The following is a 21,796-nucleotide window of genomic DNA, read 5'->3' as shown; positions in this document are numbered from 1 at the left end:
GGAGCAGGGTGCATTGCGCGGTCCTCAGAAATCAAGGGAAATCAATCAGGGAGCTAAATGAATCTGTAAATACAGCACAACGAGGAACTCAAAGTCTGCAGATTTCTTTCAAGCCCTATAGCCGCATTCCTTCAGTACCAGTAGCCACTCTCTGTCCGTCAGTAGTCCTGTTAAAAAGGGCAATATCCCTTTGTCCATCTCAGTTTGTGTTCACCACCCCCAACTCTCTCAGACCTTTGTTTAACAACCGGTTAAAACTTGCTCTGCTGCTCCCCCTTATCAATAGCACCCCCAAGGCCAACCCCTGGGTCCCCATTTGCCCTCTGACCTGTCCATATTCATTGGCCACCAATAGGAACCCCAACACGACCAAGGAATTTGAACAATATAAAAGTTGTGGTGACCTCCCCGGTTGCAGCACCAGTTCCTATGGGGTGGAGAAGTGGGGACACCAAACTCCTAGGGAGAAATTGTTGTCTTGTTGTGTGCATCTGTGCCAATGTAACCACACACACACACACACACACACACACACACACAGTGCACATAACTCTGCTCTGTCAGGACAGAGTCCTGTAGCTGTGCACAGAGTCCTGTATTGGCTTTAGAGATGTTTCTGTTGACTTCCCATCATGCCACAGGCTGTCACACTCCTCTACTCTGTCATCTCCAGGGGGAGCAGGGCCGGCCTGGGGACCAGGGCGAGAGAGGGCTGGATGGCTTCCCGGGACTGAAGGTAAGAGTGGTGGAGCAGGAGGTGGCCTGACATGGTGACCACATGACCTAGTGCAGTGCGGGGGATGTGTGTGGGGGCAGGGCGGGGGTGGCAGAGGGCACGGCGATTCTAACGTCTGTAGTGAGGAAAGTGCCAGCTCAGTGCATCATTCCCAGATGTCTGGAATACATCGCCACTGTAGCCCTGCAGGTCCTGGGTTTCTGTAGAATATCACAGTGCACGGACAAGCACACAGTAACCTTTCCAAAGGAATGTCCAGTCTGTGCATTGAGGCAGAAGTAGTTATGGTTATTGCTTGAAAAAGGATGGATGATAACTCGTTTTTCTCTCTCTCTTTCTCTCTCTCTCTCTCTCTCTCTCTCTCCTTGTATCTGTTTTCATCAGGGAGATAAGGGGGATGCCGGCGAGAGGGGACCCCAGGGGGAAATGGTGAGCTGGCCTCTAGGAGACACCGTTACCATGGCTCTGCACTGATGTAATACTTCAGCTCATCAGCATAAGCACAGGCCTGAGGAGGTGACAGTGACGGCCCTACTTAACTGCAGCAGGGTCTTCATACCAAGCATTAAGTCCAGTGGGCGGTGCCAGCAAGCATGCACCGTACCAGCACAGAACAAGCGACTGCTGTTACCGTGACAGCAGTTATTCCCCCGTGAGATGGCCATAAAATGTTACTGCTCAGCCACATCCATCCATTAGCTGGGGAGGATGACCTCATGGTTTCTGTGCTGCCCAGGGTTTTGGAATCTTGTTATCACACTGGCAAAATCTCATTGGCCACTGAGGTGCTGAGGTCACCATCAGGAATTAGAGTGGGCTGAGGGAGTCAAATGGTAGAAATCTGTTTGCCGTCCTGTACCATGGAACACTCACAGAATATGAGCCACCACTGTCATTTTTATGTGTCTCTCATTTTTTCAGCACAGATCTTTTAGATCAGCTCTTGAGACATGCAAGTAATATATAATATATAATATTATATAATATAATATATATATATATAATATATTATAATATATTATAATATATATATATATAATATATAATATACAGGAACGGATGAGTATCGGATGAGACGATGGATAGCTGGATGGATGCATACATGAAAATATTAACACAAAATATAACTGTGATCATCATTCACAGATTTAGTCTTCTGTTTACACATAATATTATTTGTTTAATCCTTACACCCCAATTCAGCACAGCTGATAAGGTTTATGGTTTATTTTAGTCATTTTGTACAGCTGGTATTTGTAAAAGAATAATGAACCTGAAACATAACAGTACGCAACAGTGCCCTCCCTCCCCTGGACTGAAACCTGCAACCTTCAGTTCCCTAACTACTACACCGTGTGCGGCTGTGTTTCTCTTGGCAGGGACAGAAAGGTGCACAAGGCTCGAGTGAGGTCATCGACTTCAGTGGCAAGCTCCAGGAGGCCTTTCGGGTGAGTGCTGCTGCCCAGGTCACAGGCTGAATTCAGTCTGAGCCTGACTCTTCCCTTTTAACTTTTAACACCAAGGTCGAGCTCAGCAGGATGTTTGGTAAAGGTTCTTTTTGGCTGCTGAAATACAGCACTAGTTTAAACATACCCCTTTCTCTGACCTCTTGCTCTGGACTGTGTATCTGCCCCTGTCAGAGATTTTTCTTGCTGAAGGTCCCGCCGGTGCCAGGCACTTTTTTTGCTGCAGCAAGGCTGAAATCCTTTGTAAGCCATGATCAATGTATCCTTGCTCTCTCCTCCCAGGCCATCCATACCATCAGTGTCTCGGTAACTACAGCATCAGCATGTGTTTATGGTCGTGTTTCTACCCTCATATATGTCTCCTAAACCTGCATCCCCACACACATAGATTACCCTTATCCCCATGTGTGCATTTGTGTGTTTGGGTAGTGTGTGTGTGTGTGTGTGTGTGTGTGTGTGTGTGTGTGTGTGTGTGTGTGTGTGTGTGTGTGCGTGCACACGTGCGCATGTGCGTGCGTGCATGTGTGTGTTTGTTTGAGTGTGGTTGTGTGTGTATACAGGTGGGTAGATGTGTGTGCATTTGTTTGTTTTTGTGGTTGGGTACGCACGCTTGTGTTTGTGTGTGTGTGTGTGTGTGTGTGTGTGCGTGCACTGGTTTGCCTGTGTTTTTTGGTGGGTGTGTTTGCATGAGTGTGTGCCGTAGTGTGGACATCACACGCTAAGCTCACTGCATCCAACGGATTGGATGTCATTTCATTGCCCGCAATCAAACAGTCTTCCCAGAACACAAGAAAAAAACATCTTCCATTAGTTGTACTCATGTGTATATGAGATACATGAGGCGGGAGTAATACATTTATTACATCTGCTGTAATACAACTTATTAAATTGTTTAGCCAAAACTGACACTTTTAATCAATAAATCGAAACATTTTTTACTGCACCATTTCAATTTTGTGGACGTTTTGTTTTGTCTGGCCGAACCCTTGCCTTTTTCCTCCTGAAGGGAAAAGTTACAGAAATGTTTATCTTAATATGTTTGGACCTCACAATGTTTGGTTTGAAAGAGCTTAATCTCCTTCATTTTGTTTGCATATTTTTCAATCAAGCCGAAACACAAAGAAAGGCATGTGAGAAGCTCTCGCCCCTGTTTCACGCACACGAAGCAAACCATTTGTTTTACACACTATCCCCCATTAATTCCAACCAGCTGCCTCCTGTCCCTCGCGATACTGGCCAGATCGCGGTCTGTCAGCTCCAGTGAGAGCTTTAGCAAAGATTGCTATGCACAAGGTCCTACTGGAAGCACCAACATAGACTGGTGCACGAAATATGAAACATGAACGCGAGTTTAACTGGCCATGAACTATTCTCAGTTGTGCCACTGTCATCGTTAAATTGTTGTAAAAATAAGTTCATGTATATTAAATGCCAAAATAAGAAGAACACCTCCTCCAAGCAAAACCAGGATTTGTTTGATATTTATTCGACCCGCTGGAATATCGGCATGGCAATAAAAAGCACGTGTCACATACATAATTTACTGATTTATTTTATGGACTTCCAATTATCCTTGTGGGTGGCATCATTTGGGATGTCAAAACGTGGCCGAACAGATGTTTGGAAGCTGTTTCTGTTGTCATAGGAACGGGAAAGAAACAACAGCAAGGGGGAAGGAAATTAGAAAATCAACAAACACCGCTGGGATGAATATGATTTCCATATTTAATCGTTTCAAGATCACAGCATTCAAGAGCAATAAAAGCCTGCTTTGTTTTTTGTGAGGATTGGGGGGCATGATCTAACACTTTAACATTCATCCCCTACCATTACAGGAGGGCACAGCAATACACATATTAAATAAATCATTTAGCATTGCGGCGATATGTGTATCCTGGCATGATAAACTGGGATAGCACTGGCAGGGGAAACATTAAAAAAATACAAAATAACTGTCAAGAGTGAATCAAACAATAACTTGACAGCTAGAACAGTATGTATCATGTAATGTGGTAATTTCTATGTGGTTGTTGGATAGGTCAGTTTCTGTCTTTGTCCAACATTCTTCCATCCTGAGGCCATCGTTCTAGTAACTGTGCTCTGAGAATGAGTGGGAGAATGCGGCTTTTCCGCGAAGGCCAGGTCTGGAGCACGGTGCATTTTCAGACTGTATGGGCTCTGTATTGGCAGCCAGTCCGGTGATTGTGGTTGAGCACATGGTATAGAGGCCATGTGTTTCTCCTGGAGCACGCTGGTATAGTGTGTCTTCCAGGGTGTTTGCATCTCAAGGTCCTGAGAAGGTCTGCTGAAGCATTCTGTCTGTCAGCGTACAGTTTCTGTTGACAATGATGGTTTTTATTTCATCTCCTACCAGTAAGTCACTAGTAATAAAATGGAATTAACTTAAAACTTAATCGAATGCAAGCTGAATGTTTACTGACAGCCTGCAGTTGTATCTCTCTCTTTCTCTCTCTGCCTCTTTACTTCTTCCTCTCTTTTTGTGCTGTCTGGCCCGGTGAGGAAATAACATCAGGGCCTGAGTGTGGCGATTAAAAGGGTCATTGCAGCTTTGACATCCATAACAAAGCTGGACTCGGTTGATAGACAAAGAGAAAATAATTGCTGTCTATTCAGATCAAGGATTACATGTAGACATGCAGCCGCGTGCCAGAAATTCCTCTGTTTGTACTCTCTGTGGAACCTTTTGGAAGCCGCAGCCGCGCTATTGTTCTCCCAGTGTTCCAAACCACACTCCGTAGAGTTCCGTGATCAAAGCAGTGCCCACTTGTGCTGCTGTGTCTGAATGCAGACAGGTTTACCGTATCTGCTCGCCAGTGTGGTCATCTGTAACCGGCCCGATGCGGAATGAATAACAGAATAACATCGTGGTCATAGGTGATTGATGCAATGCATGGCGTGCCTTGATCTTCACGTGTCCTCTGAATATGTGGTTTAACATTGTTGTCTTCTCTCTCACAGGGACCCCCTGGTCCCCCTGGTCCGCCAGGGCCCCCTGGAGAGCAAGGGCCAAAGGTAGGTCCTGTGCCACACGCCGTCACTGAACCGTGCCCGTGTCGTCCTGTTATTTCTCAGAGGTATATTGCATGATTCCCGCCTGGGAGAGCTGCTCCTGTGTCCTCTGTCACATTCCGCAAGCTGCTATTGTAGTGTGTGAAGGAAACTGTCCATGTCTAAATGTGAGAAAGGAAATTTACAATCATAGCTTCCGAGAGGAGGATATGGCGTAGAAACATCAGGCCTCTGAGGACTGGTGACATGCAGTCATTTTTGTGTTTTTGTTTTGCTTTTTTTTCTTTAACAGGGGGAGCTGGGCTTGCCTGGGCCATCTGGAGTTGATGGACAAAAGGTATAATAAATATTTAGTACCTAACCTCATGTTTTTAGTTTCTCATTTATTCATTTATTGTCAAAACGGGATCAGTATGTGTTTTAAGTTCACCCTGTGATCTTGACCTCTCACCTTTGACCCTTCTCTCTCTGGGGTCCCAAGGGGGTAAAGGGTGACAATGGGGAGCCTGGGATAGCAGGAGAGAAGGGAGAAAAGGGCGAGATGGGCCTGTCAGGGCCAGCGGTGAGTATGAGCTCCGATCAGGCCTCTCCTGGGAGGACTGGGAAAACACGAGTGTTCGACAGTGGCAGTTAACTTTCATGCTTGTCTTGGCCAAGTTCTGAATAAATTTCACTGATGACGTCTGAAAAGGCCCTAACATGCAGCGTGCCTAATGAAGAAAGAGAGCAGAAAAAAGAGCTGCAGTTCTGTTGGGAGATGGTGCAGTTCTGTTTGTGTCACACAGAATGTTACTGCAGACGGAGTGACGCATCACTTCCTGTGTGTTATTTTTCTCTGTGTGAGTGACATGCGTTCTGCATTCTGTTTATGCCTCAGGGAGTTGATGGACAGAAGGGGGAGAAAGGAGCCTCCTCTTTGGAGGATAATCTGGTCAGTCTGTCATCAGTCTCTAACAGTTCTTCCCCGTTATAGAGCATTTAGGTGATGATACATCAAAGTCAATAAATGCACAACACAAATGCTAAGCTGTTTTCTGTCTTCCTCTTCCAGGTATTGTAACGCATTATTAGGTAGCAAATGTTATTGTTGTTGTTATGAGATTAAAACAACCCCCTTTTATATATTACAACAATTACTGTGTCAGTGCGTCCAGTATGATAATGTGTATGCTATAGCACATATGTTTGATTTCACTGTTGTCACCCTTTTAGGTACAGATGATCTCTCAGCCTGGGCCCCCAGGTCCCCCCGGACCCCCTGGTCCTCCTGGGTTCACGGTGAGTGAGGTCTAATTCTGGAATGTTTAGTTTTCAAGAGAACAATTCTGTTAAGGCCACAATGCAAATAAAGCTAAGCAAAACCATTGTAGTAGCTGCTTATAATATATGCTTATATAGTTGGTTTCCCCCTCCTAAATCCATCGCATTAAAATGAACCCTGATTTTCTCTGTTTCAGGGACATCATGGAATGCCTGGTCCCAAGGTGAGCTTAAGGAGACATTCAATGACATGTCTGTATGCAATTTTGTGCATTAGAGGGAGAAAAAGGAAAAGCAAGAGACAGAGAGAGAAAGAGTGAAACAGAGAGAAAGAAAAACACGAGTTATTGTTTTATGGAGTAAGATGAGGTTGTTGGGTTTGAAATGTCAGCTTTGGACAGCCGTCTAAGCATAAATGCACAGTATCTGAGTGGGCGAGTCTACACTACAGCCGTAATCAAGTGTCTTTTGCAGTTCTCTGTTGCAAGTATTGTCTTGAAGGAATCATGCCTGCTGTTTTGACAGCTGTTTTTATCTTTCATGCTGCCATTGTTGATATAATGTGATATGTGATGGTAATGATGTTGTGTTGATGTGTGTCTGCAGTATGCTAATGTGTGCTGTTGGTGATGTTGTTGTGAGCCTGTGTGTTGTGTGTTGTTGGTGATGATGCTGTTAGACCGTGTGTTGTGTGCTGTTGGTGATGATGCTATTAGCCTATGTGTTGTGTAATGTTGGTGATGATGCTGTTAGCCCATGTTGTGTAATGTTGGTGATGATGCTGTTAGCCCATGTTGTGTAATGTTGGTGATGATGCTGTTAGCCTGTGTGTTGTGCACTGTTGGTGACGCTGTGGTACTCTGCAGGGGGAACCAGGAGAGGGAATTAAGGGAGAGAAGGGGGCTGCTGGCTCTCCTGGGCTACCGGTGAGTCTGCTTTTTAGGTGTAAATTAGGTTTTGAAAATCATGTGGTAAATTTCACATTGGCAGTAGAAAATGTTAATAACTCCAGACAGTTATCAATGCAGGGAATACCTTCTCAGGAGTGTTGTGGTGTGCGACACCCTTGGATTGTTTCACACCAGGACTGACACAGCACAAGATGCGCTCTAGTCTGTAGCCATAACGACATGCATAGATGGAATGAATGGCCTGTTCTTGTCATTAAAGCTTCCTGTTTCTGTCTTTACCCGCAGGGAGTTCAGGGCCCTCCCGGTTCCACAGGACTAGTTGGCCTCCCAGGCACTAAGGGAGAAAAGGTGACCACATGTTTGCATGTTCAGGGTTTCCTTTAAAAAGAGGCGTTTGTTGGGTGAACTTGCACTGTACCTGTGTATCTGTGCACTGTGCTGGGGCGGCAGTGTAGTATAGTGGTAAAGAGGAGGTTGCTGGTTCAATACCCCACTGGGGCACTGCTGCTGTACCCTTGGGTAAGGCGCCAGAACTGTCTCAGTAAATATCCAGCTGTATATATGGAGAGCATGTAAAAAAAAAAACCTGCATGTAAATTGCTATAGATAATAGCATCTGCTAAATGACAATAATGTAATGTCATGTAATGTTTCACAGGGAAAGGCAGGGGAGCCTGGATATGATGTGAGTACAGCACACATGCGTTGCTCTGAGCGCGCCAGTCATGCCACGCTCATCCTGGATTCCACACTCCCACAATGCCCTGCACTGACACCCCTCTGTCTCTCCGACTCTTTCAGGGCTTACCTGGGATGACGGGAGAGAAGGGCGACCGGGGAGATAAAGGAGAGAAGGTGGGGGGAGCGCAACTGTTTGTCTCCAAAACTGGTCATTGAGTCAATGTAGTATCATTGTCAGGAGTGTAGCATAGTGGAAAGGTGCAGGACTTTTAACCAAAAGGCTGAGGTTCAGTTCCCTGCTGGGGCACTTCTGCTGTACCCTTGGGCAAGGTACTTAACCCGCAATTGCCTCAGTAAATATCCAGCTGTATAAATGTGTAACCTACGTAAGACACCCTGGATAAGAGTGTCTGCTGAATGAAAGTAATGTAATGTAATTGTCACACGTGGCCCACCTAAAACCCTGCTTTTGATAATTTAGGCTTCTTCTGTCGGGGGGTTTCTTGTGTTGTGCGGTGAAATGACCCTCGCCCCGCTCTCTCCCTGTGCAGGGTGACCGGGGGACAGTGGGAAAGAAAGGACTGAAGGGTCAGAAGGGTGAGCAGGGCCCTCCCGGGTTGGATCAGCCCTGCCCTGTGGTGAGTAGCCCCCCCCTCCACACCACCACTCACTACAGCTTCCTCAAGGGATGGCCAGTTTCCAGAGATTCAACGGAAAAGTAAATCACTGAGGGGAGAATCTGGCACTCATACAGAAATATGCCCGAAATCAAACATGTTGTGTATTGCTTACACCATCAAGCCGGAGTTGCTCAGATCCCTCCTCATAATTCTCCTCTCCACAGGCAAAGATTGCTATTTTCTTCTGCCTGTTCCATGCTCCATTCGTTGAGCACTGCAGATCTACTGCACACTGGTTAGGCAGAGGATTTTTAGAGCAACAGAGCAACTTAACAAAGCAACGGTACAGAAGTTCATGGAATAAAAAAGTGTGATCTCAATAAATTAATAAAAAACTTTTCCAGAAAAGGTAAAAATGAGTCTGTTGTGTAGCAGTTGGCCCCTGAGTCAGACATCCTTATCCCCTGACTTATTTTACATTTTTGTTTACATTTCTAATCATTTCTCTTTCGTCCAGCAACCACCAGCCTCCAGCAGAGATCCATTGGTTTCTGAAGCAAATAAAATTGTAGTTTTCATCTTTGGCCAGCAGGGTTAACTTTCTATCTGTATGATCGTGTGTGGGTCCATGTGAGCTCATATGCGTTGTGTGAGTGTGAGTGAGTATGTGTATGTGTGTGTGGGGTGGCACATCAGTGGCGTAACGGTGTGGATGGCTCTCGCTGACAGGGCAATGATGAGGGTAAAGGTCCTGCTGGGGAGGCAGGGCAGCCTGCCCAAGACGCCCCCTGCCCCCTGGTACAGTATCTCTGTCTCTGTCCTCTCCTCCCCACTTCCCTCCAGGCCCGAGGCAGTGATGGCTATCAACAAACCTACAGATAAGACATAAAACATTTCTCATAGCAGTTTGGAATGTTCATTTTCAGCACGTAGTCTTTACTGGGACTTTAAGAAGGGTCAACATGAGGGCTCTGTCCATCACTGCCTCTGGTTTATCTGTTCCTGATCATCTGTGTGGTGTGCACCCCCTACTGGTTGGAGGCCAGACCAGCATCAGCTATGTGTGGACCATTGGCAATTTTTCTGGGTCAAACTCTTTATCCCACACCATTCTTTTTGAACCAATAAGAGCAGGCCTACATGTGACAGGTCTCCACACACCTCATCTCGAGCAGAATGGCATTTCTCCGGCATAAAATGGAAGCGCTCTATTCAAATTGAAATCATGTAAATGATATGGATCATAGTGAATTATTTCCAATTAGTACATAAATAACCCTGTTTATCTGTGCTTAGAATGACTTTTTATCATTTTCAAGCACCATTTGCTAAATGCTACAGTATCTTTAAATTCCTATTCACCATTGAATAACATCATGTTATTAATATACGTATGCAAACAACTAAATAAACACATTCGCTTGAAACTCCATTATTGATTGACATCTTGTCCAAATATGTAGATGAATATGCCAGAAGTATAAAATGACCACCTAGTATGTTTGTTTTAAGGGCTGCTCTTGCTTTACCCAGAAAACATTCTCACAGGCTCTGTGGAAACCAAGGCCTTAAATCATTCTGTCCTTATAAAGTTCCACAAAGGTCTGTCCATATCCCCCCTTCACCCCAAAACCTTCCCTGTTTTGAGTGTGCTTTGCCAGCCTGCTGTCTGAATGCTTTCCCTTCATTGTGCTGTTTTTTTTCCTATTGTGGTTTTTCAGTATGTTGAAAACTTACCACACATACATAAATACTGGTTAACTGGATTGTCGGGAACTCCACTATCATGGTTTGTCTGTTGTGAACATCAGCAGTTGTCTTCATCGTCTCAGTCTGATGCTGGTGTTTCATGCTTATTGGTACACTGCCCCCAAGTGGTCACAGTCTGATTTCCTTTTTTGTTTAGCAGTTTACCCAGCCTTACTTCATTACCCCAACTACGAGAAGAGCAGGGTCTTAATTTTTGTTTATCTATCCATTTATTTTTATCAATGCTACACATATTCTTTGCCGATTTACTGACCTTCATAGTATGTTGACCAGCTGATATTATGGGCTCAGCAAATTGGATGAGCTATCCAGATGACATGAGGATCTATGAATCTCAGCAGAATGTGCACAGCATAGATCCACAAAAATAAAAAATCGACTGATAACTAAACATCATATAAAGTTAATAGGCTTCCAGAGTAAACTTTTGTCACATATTCTGTTACGAGTCAGCGATGAAGCTTTTCACTCATGGCCACTGCATGCTTTTCAAACTGGTGGTGTGTGTTTGGGAGTAAAAACCAGACTCCTGTAAGTGTTTCCTGAATGCCTGTTATTTTATTCTGTGCGTTTTGTACTGTATTGCATGAAAGACCATGCCTTGGTGTGTGCCCTACAGCATCCCTCTAGCAGTTACAGAGGTTCTTGCCCATGGCAATCACAACAGACCTCTATTAACTCCTGAGTGCCGGTCAAGAATTTACTGTGTGTGTTTTTGTTCGGCATAAACTCCGGTCAATGCTTGTGATCATTGAACTTCTCCATGAAGTTACTGGTGTAATTGCATGTTTTTGTTTTTTTTCTTCACATGTGACAGTTACGTGATCATGGCATGGGTTTGTAAGTCATGTGATGCCCAGAGTTCCCGCCTCTTCTCTGAGTGAAATCAGTGGAATTCTGAGCGCATGATCTTTGTTCTGATTCTAACTGCCATTTGTTTTTTTCCTTCCTAATCACCAGGGACAAGATGGACTACCCATACCAGGGTGTTGGCACAAGGTCAGTATGAGCATGAATACAAATTAATCATGTGTTCATAAATGAATGATTGAATGAACTGATAGATGAATGACCTGAGAGACCTGTCTGATGAAGGTCTCTCTGGAAGAGTGCTTGAGAGTCCTAACTTTATTGCCCCCTGAAACCAAGGAATATTTCTCTAAACCTCCCAGTACTGTTCACATCAGAAATTTCTGAAAAGCTTGAATTTCATTGGATTTACATTACATTTACATTTATTCATTTGGCAGATACTTTTATCCAAACTGACTTACAAGTGAGGCAGAGTACAACACAAGCAAAAAGCCATATAAAGAGTCAAAAATATTAGAAGCACTGCATGACCAAGTCTCAGTAGTTGACCTGACAAGGTACAAGCTAGCTGGTAGAGATACGAGTGCATTAACCCATTAGATCAGATTTTTTTTTAAAAGGAAAGCAAAGTCTAAGACATAAGAAATTGCTTTAGGTGGTACTGTTTGTTAGGTAACAGATAATAACAAGTGCTGAGAGAAGCTGAGAGATTACCCAAATTTTGGGGGTTCAGGTGAATTAGTGACAAGGAAACATCTAAAATTGTTGTCCAGCTCATCTGTCTGTGTTGGATTTCTAATCTTGGCTGTTACTCTCTTGCAGTGATGACTAACCCCAAGCATGGCGTCTGTACATATTGATATGGTATATTTTGCAACTGAGTACTTTTCTTTTTTTACTTTTTAAGAACACTTTCATATAATATATTGAGCTTTTATATCGGACATTATAAATTGTCTATCATCACATCTCTGTTAACAAGGACATTTTTGTAAAATTAATAAAGAGTGAAAATGGACAGCTTTCAACGCTGTTAGATGGTGTTAAGGATGGTTGCCGTGTAAAAACGTAGTTGGGGGTGTGTAAGAGTCGAACGGAAACGGTGTAAATGAAGAGCAGATGGACCCAACCCCGATACGAGGAAGACGAGTTGCTGCTACGGTGACGATCATTAGGGAGAATGAGATCTAACTTCACTAACGGACTGGCCGGTGTGTTCCCCTGAGGACTGCTGCATGGGAGTGCATGACTGACCCCACAGACAGTGCGGAGGACTGTGAATCAGTGCCGCTGTTCCTCTCTCCGCTGTTTGCTCTGAAAGGACGAGGCCGGGTGGCAGAGGCCCAAACGTAAGCGTCTCTCTCAGCCCTAAGAGGAGAGGAGGTGTGAGAGACGGCGGACACGCGGAGCTCTGTGGAGCCACTCACCGTGAGGGATTGAGGAGCAGGTCCGGCGACACACACAGCCAGGACCTGCACGGATTCAGCGGTGCTGCGTTTAACCAGCAGGGGGCGTTGCAGGAATAACTGAACTTCAAAATTGCTTTGGAAATGGAGGCACATCCATTGCCAGATCGTTTTCCTCTGGCCAACTTTCCCGACGGAAATGAAGTCTGTAAAGGACCCCCCCCCCCCCCACTGGTATATGGAAAATATTATTTCCTGCATTGTTTATGATTGTTTTGTTTGAGTTAGATGGGTATTTTTTATAGTTGTAGCCTATCAGATAAATACTGCAACAAAAAAAAACATACAGATAAATTTTGGACCTTCACCCATTTTATTTCACTTCATGATGAAATAATCTCCTTACTGAATTTGCCAGAATATCAAACAAATCTTTTGGAGTGTTGTTGATGTTGTACGATAGGATGACATAATTATCTAGTTCTAAAAGAAAGAAGTCCTTACATGTAAACATCTGACATACCATATGTTTTAAATCTGATGCAGTAGAGTTTCTTATATCTTATACTACTGAAACGTAGTAGTGATTACTATGATGTACTCTAGTTATTCAGTTACGTTTGCATTCCTGTGCATGGATGTCTTTGTATGGTACATGGAGGTATATGCAGTAAATTGTGTATATTTTAAACTCAGTAAAACTAATTTTCCAAAGTAATCATGAAAATAGCTTGTGCTGTTTTTTTTTAATTGAATATGAAGTCTGTTTGTCATTGATTGAAGGTTAGAATCTTGACAGAAGAGAAATATAAACAGCAACTTGCAGTATTTCAGACTCATTTTTCAACTTAAGTAGGTGTACTTAAACTGTTGTTTGTGACACATATCTCTCATGTTTATTGCTCAGATGTCAGGTTGAGATACCAGTGTGTCAGACTTATCTTTCTGTTTGATTTCACATGCATTTTTTTTTTCCCTAAACCTGCAACTTTGCTTTTGCTGCTGAATAATAAATATTCCGAAGAGTGGGTCTCTCTGTCAGTGGGAGATTTGTCAGTTTATGTTATGCTGTGACATGGGAGCTACGGCCTGCACACTAATGTACAACATTGATGTACATAAAAAGGGCGTTTTCTGCCTCTGTTGGTTTAAACAGTATTGATTGTTATTGATTTTTGTATTCACTGACACATCTTGAGACGCAGGTCTATGCATTTGCAAACTGTACTGCGTAGTGTTTAATATTTCTTTGTTTTAATGTTTGAGGTGCTGCTCAAAAGGATACTTCTCTTGAGGGTGCTGTACTTTTATTTTCCTGGTGCCTTGGCCCTCGCTGCCTCTTTTACTGATCAGTGGTGTCAATTCCGGAGTGACCCAAACTGCAGTGACCCCCCCCCCTCCCCCCCATCACTACCATGCACAAATAAGTCACACACACGTGTCACACACACACAGTGATTGACGTACAGGTGACGCACACAGCGGTGGCAGCAGATCTCTCTTGTTTTAATGTGTAGTCAGTTTCCTGTTTGAACATAACCCTTCTGGTGTTGAGGATGTTCTCGTCTTTGTATCTCTCTCCTCGCTTTCTCTGCAGAGAGTGTACTTATTAACAAAAATCAGTCGTGCCAGACCAGCTGTTGTCTGCAAATGACCTTTTGCTGCATAGAGTTTCATTTATGCTGTAACTGTGCTATGAACAAATTATTCATAGCTGGTCCAGCTGTCTCCCAATTCAATATGCATACATGTGGCACAGTGGGGGGGGGGGGGGGGGGAGTCATAACTCTTAACCAGTGTCAATAAGCTCTCTACTTCTGGTCAGTTCTTGTACCACATTTTAATAACTGCAGTTTTTATGCAATGCAGTCTTTACAGGGTCTGTTGCACCTTTGGATCAATTTGATGTGTTTTACACTTATGCCATGTTTCATATTTGTATTTTTGTATTTTTTACTGTTCAATGGTGTGGATTCATTCAGAAGGCAGCGGTTTCTTTACTTTTCTTTTTTCTATCCCCCCTTTGAAAATACAGCAAGTACTTAGCTTTTGTGTGAATGAAAATTTTGAAGTTGTCTGTCGTTGGTCGCTTTGGCTGAACTGAAGGATGTTCTTGGATTTTTTGAAAATTCTTTGAAAACACTCACCAGTGTCTGAAGTTGCCTCCTCATTTCAGGCCTTTTTTTACTGGTTTTACATATATTTTCTCCTGAATACGGTCTGTTTGCAGTGTTTTTATTATATTATTATAATTATTATTTGAATATCACAGTATTGTTTTTGTGAATTTGCTTGTTGTATTTTTGTGTGTTTGGTTGTAAAAGAGTTTTCAGCTATTTTTGTTACTTTCTCTTTGTTTTTGAAAGAAGTGCGTTCAGGTAAATTAAACATATAATCGGAAATAAACAATTTTAGAAAAGAAATGCAATTGTTGGCGTTTTTGTCAAGTCATACTTTTTTGGTAAGCTTTATTCCAAAACCTGCACTAAACGCAAATAATTATCAGGCCGACTGTACTCGGATGTCCCCTACTGATCCAGTGAATTCCAATTAATATTGTGCTACATTACCATATTAATTGGATAAGTTATTTATTATTATTATTATTATTACGTACTTACTTAAATCTCATCAGACGAAAACAATCTACAGCGCAGCTAGTTTCAGAAAAAAAGGCAAAAGGATGAAAATATTTGTTAAACCAGTAACAATGAAACCATACTGCCAATCAGTAAAAGCAAAATAATTATTCGTTAACTTTTAGTGTCTGCATAATACATTCATATCAGCTAACAAGGAACTAAACGAGTTACGGAATACTGCCAATAACCCGTCAAAGTTGACCATACGTCTTGAAAACCATACTGGAATTCATTTAAACTGTTTTGGTGCATGTGGAAGGGTCTAACACAGGTCACTAGAACATGTGGAGTTTCCGTAGTGTAGTGGTTATCACGTTCGCCTAACACGCGAAAGGTCCTCGGTTCGAAACCGGGCGGAAACATTGTTTTAGCTTCAGTACACTTTTGGTTGTTGGAAGAGTTAATTACGAGGTAATAGAATGATTAAGAGTGTAGTTCCGACACACCTCCATGACACACTTACTCTAGACTGAATTGTAGTCCGTTGCCTGTCTATTTGTCCATGAAAGTTCCGCAACATATTCGTTGTATGCTTTGTGAAAAAATTGCCTTGAAATTGTCATTGAAAACGAACACCAAAACATTTTTGTGATCTTACCCTTAAATCTGTCAGTTCTGAAAACACATTACACACTATTGTCACTTTCTAATAGCTACAGACCGACAGTGACACATGTCTGTTTCCGTAGTGTAGTGGTTATCACGTTCGCCTCACACGCGAAAGGTCCCCGGTTCGAAACCGGGCGGGAACAACTTTTTTTTTTTTTACTCTACACATAACGCTAACTTAGTCATCTTATCACTATTCTGCAAGATGCTGTCTGAATTTTGCTTTAATGTCACTGGGCCACAATCATTACACTATTTAGTTGTAACTACACCTCCGTATATGTGAGACAAGTATTATGTGTCCACGGACACAGCACGAATTTCACCCTGCCAAGTTAGCTACAGGTTGTTGGACGCCCCGCGGGTTGACAACTCACTGGTCGGTATTAATGGTGTCGCCATGTGTCTGTATATAGTAAAACACTACGCAGCTTCAGAACGGGGTTTACAGAAAAATAACCTCCTAATCCTAAATTAATGCGTTACTCGGTGAAACCTTCCCAGCCACTTCAGCTGTGCTGGTTTGGTTGGTTCGTATTTCCCAGAATGCCGCACGACCCGTCGCTCTTTTAGTTCTGTTTCCGGGTGAAATCGGCCTCTTTCCCTGTGCCTGAATGCGAGAGGAACAGGGCGCCCGCAGCCCTCCGTCTAAATCCAACTCCATCCTCCTTTGAGGGCACCATATACCTTCTCCAAAATGACCGAGCAGATGACCGTGAGGGGGACCCTGAAGGGCCACAATGGTTGGGTGACCCAGATAGCAACTACGCCGCAGTTTCCCGATATGATTCTGTCTGCGTCCCGAGGTATCTTGGCCGCCGCCATCATTGAGCCGGATACTCCGGCAGGCAGTTGTAACTGCCCCTGAAGTCGGTGCTTTGCTTGACTACAGTTCAAAAATCTAACGCAGCTCATAAGGATAGTGCTGGCATTAGGGTAGACAGTCGAAATAATCAATATGCTTGCCTGCTGCCCAGCCACGTACATCCTGGATAGTTCAGTGTTGCAAGTCAAAACCATGCTGAAAAACACGTGCTAAAGTTAATATATATCAAAATCTCGTTCCAAATGAAGCAGCGTTCCCAGTGCCGTGTGGCTCGTAGTAGTATGTGTAATTTCAGGTCAGTAGGGTGGGTGATCATAATTAGTTCAAGTGTTGCTGCAGTGATATATGTAGCTAACGTTAGGTGGCTAGTAGTTTTCTGAAAGGCTTTTCCGTTAAGTTCTGAATATTAGTGCGATAGACAGCAGCTTGCTGACAAGATGTACTGCATGAGATACTAATACATGGTGGAACGATTAGTGAGGTTGTCAGACTAAACGGCTAGCGCCAATGGTGGTAATCTAAAATCGCGTCATAATTTGTCTCTGGTAACCTCAGTTCACTTGAACTGTGTAGTTCCTTGGTTGCATTTGGTGTGACTATATTTCCTCTTGAATTGCTTAATCACCTTAAACTGCATGAGTTAGTGTGTGTGTGTGTGTGGAGTTGTTTGACGCCTGTGTCTTCCCTTTGCAGACAAGACTATCATCATGTGGAAACTGACTCGTGATGAGACTAACTACGGAATCCCCCAGCGGGCGCTGCGGGGTCACTCGCACTTCGTGAGTGACGTGGTCATCTCCTCGGACGGGCAGTTCGCCCTGTCCGGGTCCTGGGACGGGACTCTGCGCCTGTGGGACCTGACCACGTGAGTAAGGGGTGGGACAGGAGAGTGTCCCGTAACGCGCCCTGTAACGAACTTCAGACACGTTAGACTCAGCAGAACCTGCCCGCTGCACCAGAGAACCAAAGGTTCATCTTTGTGCTGCTCTTCAGTTATTTAATGTCAGGTTTTCCACGGTCTTTAAATATTGTCATTGTTAGGTTGTTGAAAAACTTTGTCTAAAGACACGGTGGTTAGTGCAGAAGACTTTGAAAGACATCTCAGAGTGTGCCCTCCTCCTTTGCAGTTTCCATCTTCAGAGAAGCTCAGGTCCCTGGGAATTTCACAGCTGCAGCAAGAATAATCTTTAAATCATTGATTTGGCCTTGAAATATCATTGGAACACGAGTGTGCTCCCTTATCAGTGTTCTCCAAGTTGTCTGTGACAGTGGTTTTCCATAGGATGTGCATGGGATAAAGTGACACTAGCTAATCTCATGGTTTATTAAGTCTGCCTTATTTCTGAAAGGATAAAAATAACACGGTCTCTCGCCTTTTTCTTGGCTTTTCCCGACAGTGGTACCACAACCCGGCGCTTTGTCGGCCACACCAAGGACGTCCTGAGCGTTGCCTTCTCCGCTGATAACAGGCAGATTGTGTCCGGGTCCCGGGACAAGACCATCAAGCTGTGGAACACCCTGGGAGTCTGCAAGTACACCATCCAGGTGAGTGCAGGAGTGCAAGACAGGAATTCGGGGAACTGTGACGTCATCAGTACACAAGTGAAACTGTGCCATGGTTTTGTCAGGAGTTGCCTTTTTTTGCTTAGGCAGACATTTCACCTTAGGAACATCAGAATCAGTTTGAATATAGATTATAGATTATAGAATATAGATTACGTTCAGTATGCAGCCATTCTCTAAAACCAGGTTGCATACTTGTCATTATGTTTACAAAATTTGGCTGAAACTAGGACTATTCATAGTCTGATCACAGCAGATAAACATAATCATGATAGCACAGTTCTTGCCCAAATAAATCATCATTAAGCTGCATTTTTTTTTATGTCACAGCCTGTTTTGTTTCCGTGTCGTCATTCTTGCTTTGGTCTGACACTTTTGCTCATTTTACTTGAATAGATAAACTCATGTTCTATGGTGCTGGAAGTCGCTCTGTATAAGAGCATGTACTGTAATGAGTTCCTGTTGAAGGGAAATGTAGAAATCTTACTGGAAGATGTCATTTATCTGACCTTTAACCCCTCCCTTCCCCGTCCGACAGGATGAGAGTCACTCTGAGTGGGTGTCCTGCGTGCGTTTCTCCCCCAACAGCAGCAACCCCATCATTGTCTCCTGCGGCTGGGACAAGATGGTCAAGGTATGAGCCCGACAGCACAAACCTGCTAGGCCGAAAGGCGTACTTTCGTAACCTGTGGGAAAGTGTTTACATACCGTCCCTGTGATTACAGAATTCACGGTCCTATCGCCTGAGCCCCCGGGCCTTGACGACAAGTCCTGCAATTATGATGGGATGGAGGGTACAGGGTTATCAGCAGCTGAAATGAAATGTAGTTCAGGTTGTCTTGGTCTTAGTCTCAGCCGAGTTTTATTTGTCAGTGTAAATTGTTAGTGGACCTGCCAATGTTGATTCCAGTGGGCCTTGTAATGTATGTGACATCTTCATGTGCTTTTTGTGGTCCTTCGATGCTTTCAGGTGTGGAACCTGGCCAACTGCAAGCTGAAGACCAATCACATCGGCCACACCGGATACCTGAACACCGTCACTGTGTCTCCTGACGGCTCCCTGTGTGCCTCTGGTGGCAAGGTATGCTGGGATAGATGGGGCTCAAAAAGCAGAGGCAGAGGTCAGAGGTCAACAAATTAGGCTGTTGAGGCTCTTGCAGATTCTGTTAGTGTCTCTAAATCTGAGGCGGAGTACTGCCTATTTGTCCTGTTAAAGTCCTTTGTAAGTGACTGGGGTCTGGAAAGTAACAAGTAAGCATTGTCGGTACTGCATTTTTAGTTTTTTGCCCCCCCCAATCACTTTTTGGGAGTGATGATGACAGCAGTGATGAAACTTGATGCCATCTGTGTCACTGTGATGAGATAGAGGCTGTTTCTGAGCAGTGTGCTGTGAAAGTAATGTAAATGCTTATGATATAGTAGCACAGAGTCATCTGGGTGTGCATGTGAATGTTGGTGTAGATGAACCCTTCTGTAATCTCCATTTAAAAATAAATAAAAAAAAAATGCCACACCTGTAGTTTTGGGATGGACAGGTATAGGCAGCGTGTTCCCACAGGAGAGTAACCTTTGCCCCCTCTCTCTAGGACGGGCAGGCCATGCTGTGGGATCTGAATGAGGGGAAGCACCTGTACACCCTGGACAGTGGTGACACCATCAACGCTCTCTGCTTCAGCCCTAACCGCTACTGGCTTTGTGCAGCCACCGGCCCCAGCATCAAGATCTGGGTAAGTCACCCCTATGGACACTGCGATGGGATTAGTCAGTGTCTACAATGCAGAATAATGGATTGGTCATAGGAAGGACAGAAGCAGAATTGAGACACTGCCTACACGGTAAAATTTGCACAGAATGAGATGAAATGTAATGTCTCTGAGTGAGGGGAAGCGGTGATGAAACCTAAAATGCCATCTGTGTTCTTATGATGACAAAAGAGGCTGTTTCTGAGCGCAGTCCCTTGGAGCCAAGATCACTCACCGATCATTTAGGTGTAGAGCTCTGTTTGAACTGTAGCAATTGCCAGGGTAATGACCACTCTTTCTGCTGAGTTTAGGTGGAGATGTCTGTCTTTGAGTGCTTGTTGAAGAGAACCATGTGCAACCCATCTGACTTTCACCCATGTCCCCCTCTGTGTCTCCTGTGCTGCCCCCCCCCCACTCCTATACCTAGGATCTGGAGGGCAAGATCATTGTTGATGAGCTGAGACAGGAAGTGATCAGCACCAACAGCAAGGCTGAGCCACCTCAGTGCACCTCTCTGGCCTGGTCTGCTGATGGACAGGTACTGTATGCCTGCCCATTTCCTGCACAGAACATACCTCCTCTGTTCTCTAGGGTCACATGACTGATTTTGCTTTGGCCATTGTGACATCAGACCCCCCTGTGATTATGCCCAATCACAATAAAGCCCTGATTCTCACTGGTGACAAGTCCTGCAAATATGAGGGGAATTGAGTCTGAATATGTAGATGGCACTGCCGATTTGGTCACGTGTAGAAACCTGCCAGGAATGTATTTGCAAATGGTTTGTGATATGCAGTGTTCATACATGTAAGAAAGTTCTGCTACAAAATGCTACAGTCCCCCTCCTGATTCAGAGAATTCTTTTTCCTCTCCAGACCCTGTTTGCTGGCTACACTGACAACCTGATCAGAGTGTGGCAGGTCACCATCGGAACACGATAGGAAGCCTCTTTTTTAGGAACTATCAGCGTTGAATAAAAAAAATTGTGGAAACTGAGTGTCGTCTTGTGTTTTTTCCTTAAGTAATCTGCAAACAAGGATGCAACACAGTTTTTAATTTGTATTTTCTGAATTTGAAGGCGAGTGCTGTCACATGGTGTGAGTGGGATTCACACTCCAGGCATCTAAGGAGTGACCCCTGTTTTGTAAACGGGAAAGCTATCGCAAAAGCAGAATTATCAAGGAAGAGAACCAAATGAGTTTCAGATTCAAAGGCAGGGCAGTGGGGATCACAGGAGGACCTGAATGAGGCTGTTCAGGGTGTCTTGGCTGGCCTGTGTTGCCTGAGAGAGAGAGGGAGGAGGAAGGAGGCCCTCTATATCTGGCGTGGCCATGAGGCCAAGTGATACAGATGCAGCCGGAGGGGGAGCAGTTAACCAGGCTGAAAAGGAGAAACCCAGAGTCAAGTGAGGAAGCCAACCTGTAGCCCTGACTGATGGGTAGCTTTCAAACCCGGGGAAGTTCATTGTAGTAACAGGGAACACTGTGGTTGCCCCAGGATGAACCAGCGAACTGGCTGTGTGAATGGAGGGCTTATTTCCTGGTGTTCAGTGGGATGTCATTGGAGTTGTCATTTCCTGTTTTCTGTTGACATAAACATTTTAGTCATGAAGATTATACCTTTAGTCATCTCACACTTCAGGGGATTGGGAAGGAGGTATGCAGAGCCTTCACCTGCCCTTCATAACTGCTGGCATTAAAAGTTAATTGAATTTTAAAACT

The 21,796-nt window shown here is 44.1% G+C and overlaps 2 protein-coding genes and 2 non-coding genes across 4 annotated transcripts in view; all 4 read left to right on the top strand.

Annotated features, from left to right (window-relative positions):
- si:dkeyp-44a8.4 (collagen alpha-1(XXIII) chain) overlaps positions 1–12,974 on the top strand; it is a 155,592-nt gene extending 142,618 nt beyond the window's left edge. The window contains exons 15-31 of the mRNA XM_036547747.1: positions 674–736; positions 1,121–1,165; positions 2,116–2,184; positions 2,485–2,508; positions 5,182–5,235; positions 5,525–5,569; positions 5,714–5,794; positions 6,110–6,163; positions 6,445–6,510; positions 6,690–6,716; positions 7,359–7,418; positions 7,689–7,751; positions 8,062–8,088; positions 8,205–8,258; positions 8,636–8,722; positions 11,435–11,473; positions 12,609–12,974. Coding sequence (XP_036403640.1) covers positions 674–736; positions 1,121–1,165; positions 2,116–2,184; positions 2,485–2,508; positions 5,182–5,235; positions 5,525–5,569; positions 5,714–5,794; positions 6,110–6,163; positions 6,445–6,510; positions 6,690–6,716; positions 7,359–7,418; positions 7,689–7,751; positions 8,062–8,088; positions 8,205–8,258; positions 8,636–8,722; positions 11,435–11,473; positions 12,609–12,659 — 909 coding nt within the window. The 3' untranslated portion in view covers positions 12,660–12,974. The remainder of the gene's footprint in view (positions 1–673; positions 737–1,120; positions 1,166–2,115; positions 2,185–2,484; positions 2,509–5,181; positions 5,236–5,524; positions 5,570–5,713; positions 5,795–6,109; positions 6,164–6,444; positions 6,511–6,689; positions 6,717–7,358; positions 7,419–7,688; positions 7,752–8,061; positions 8,089–8,204; positions 8,259–8,635; positions 8,723–11,434; positions 11,474–12,608) is intronic.
- A 2,650-nt stretch (positions 12,975–15,624) lies between these two features.
- On the top strand, positions 15,625–15,697 carry trnav-aac. The gene has a single exon. It is a non-coding gene; the product is annotated as a tRNA-Val (tRNA).
- A 317-nt stretch (positions 15,698–16,014) lies between these two features.
- trnav-cac lies at positions 16,015–16,087 on the top strand. The gene has a single exon. It is a non-coding gene; the product is annotated as a tRNA-Val (tRNA).
- Positions 16,088–16,530: 443 nt separating this feature from the next.
- Positions 16,531–21,071, top strand: LOC118790846 (guanine nucleotide-binding protein subunit beta-2-like 1). Its single transcript, XM_036547939.1, has 8 exons — positions 16,531–16,750; positions 17,464–17,635; positions 18,168–18,315; positions 18,872–18,967; positions 19,304–19,414; positions 19,920–20,060; positions 20,503–20,613; positions 20,951–21,071. The coding sequence occupies exons 1-8, from the start codon at positions 16,642–16,644 to the stop codon at positions 21,014–21,016; spliced, it is 954 nt and encodes a 317-aa protein (XP_036403832.1). The 5' UTR covers positions 16,531–16,641; the 3' UTR covers positions 21,017–21,071.
- The last annotated feature ends 725 nt before the right edge of the window (positions 21,072–21,796 follow it).

This window comes from Megalops cyprinoides, chromosome 16 (assembly GCF_013368585.1).
Source record: "Megalops cyprinoides isolate fMegCyp1 chromosome 16, fMegCyp1.pri, whole genome shotgun sequence".
Lineage (NCBI taxonomy): Eukaryota > Metazoa > Chordata > Actinopteri > Elopiformes > Megalopidae > Megalops > Megalops cyprinoides.
Note: the sequence above shows the minus strand (reverse complement) of the source record. Positions and strands in the feature narration are given on the sequence as shown.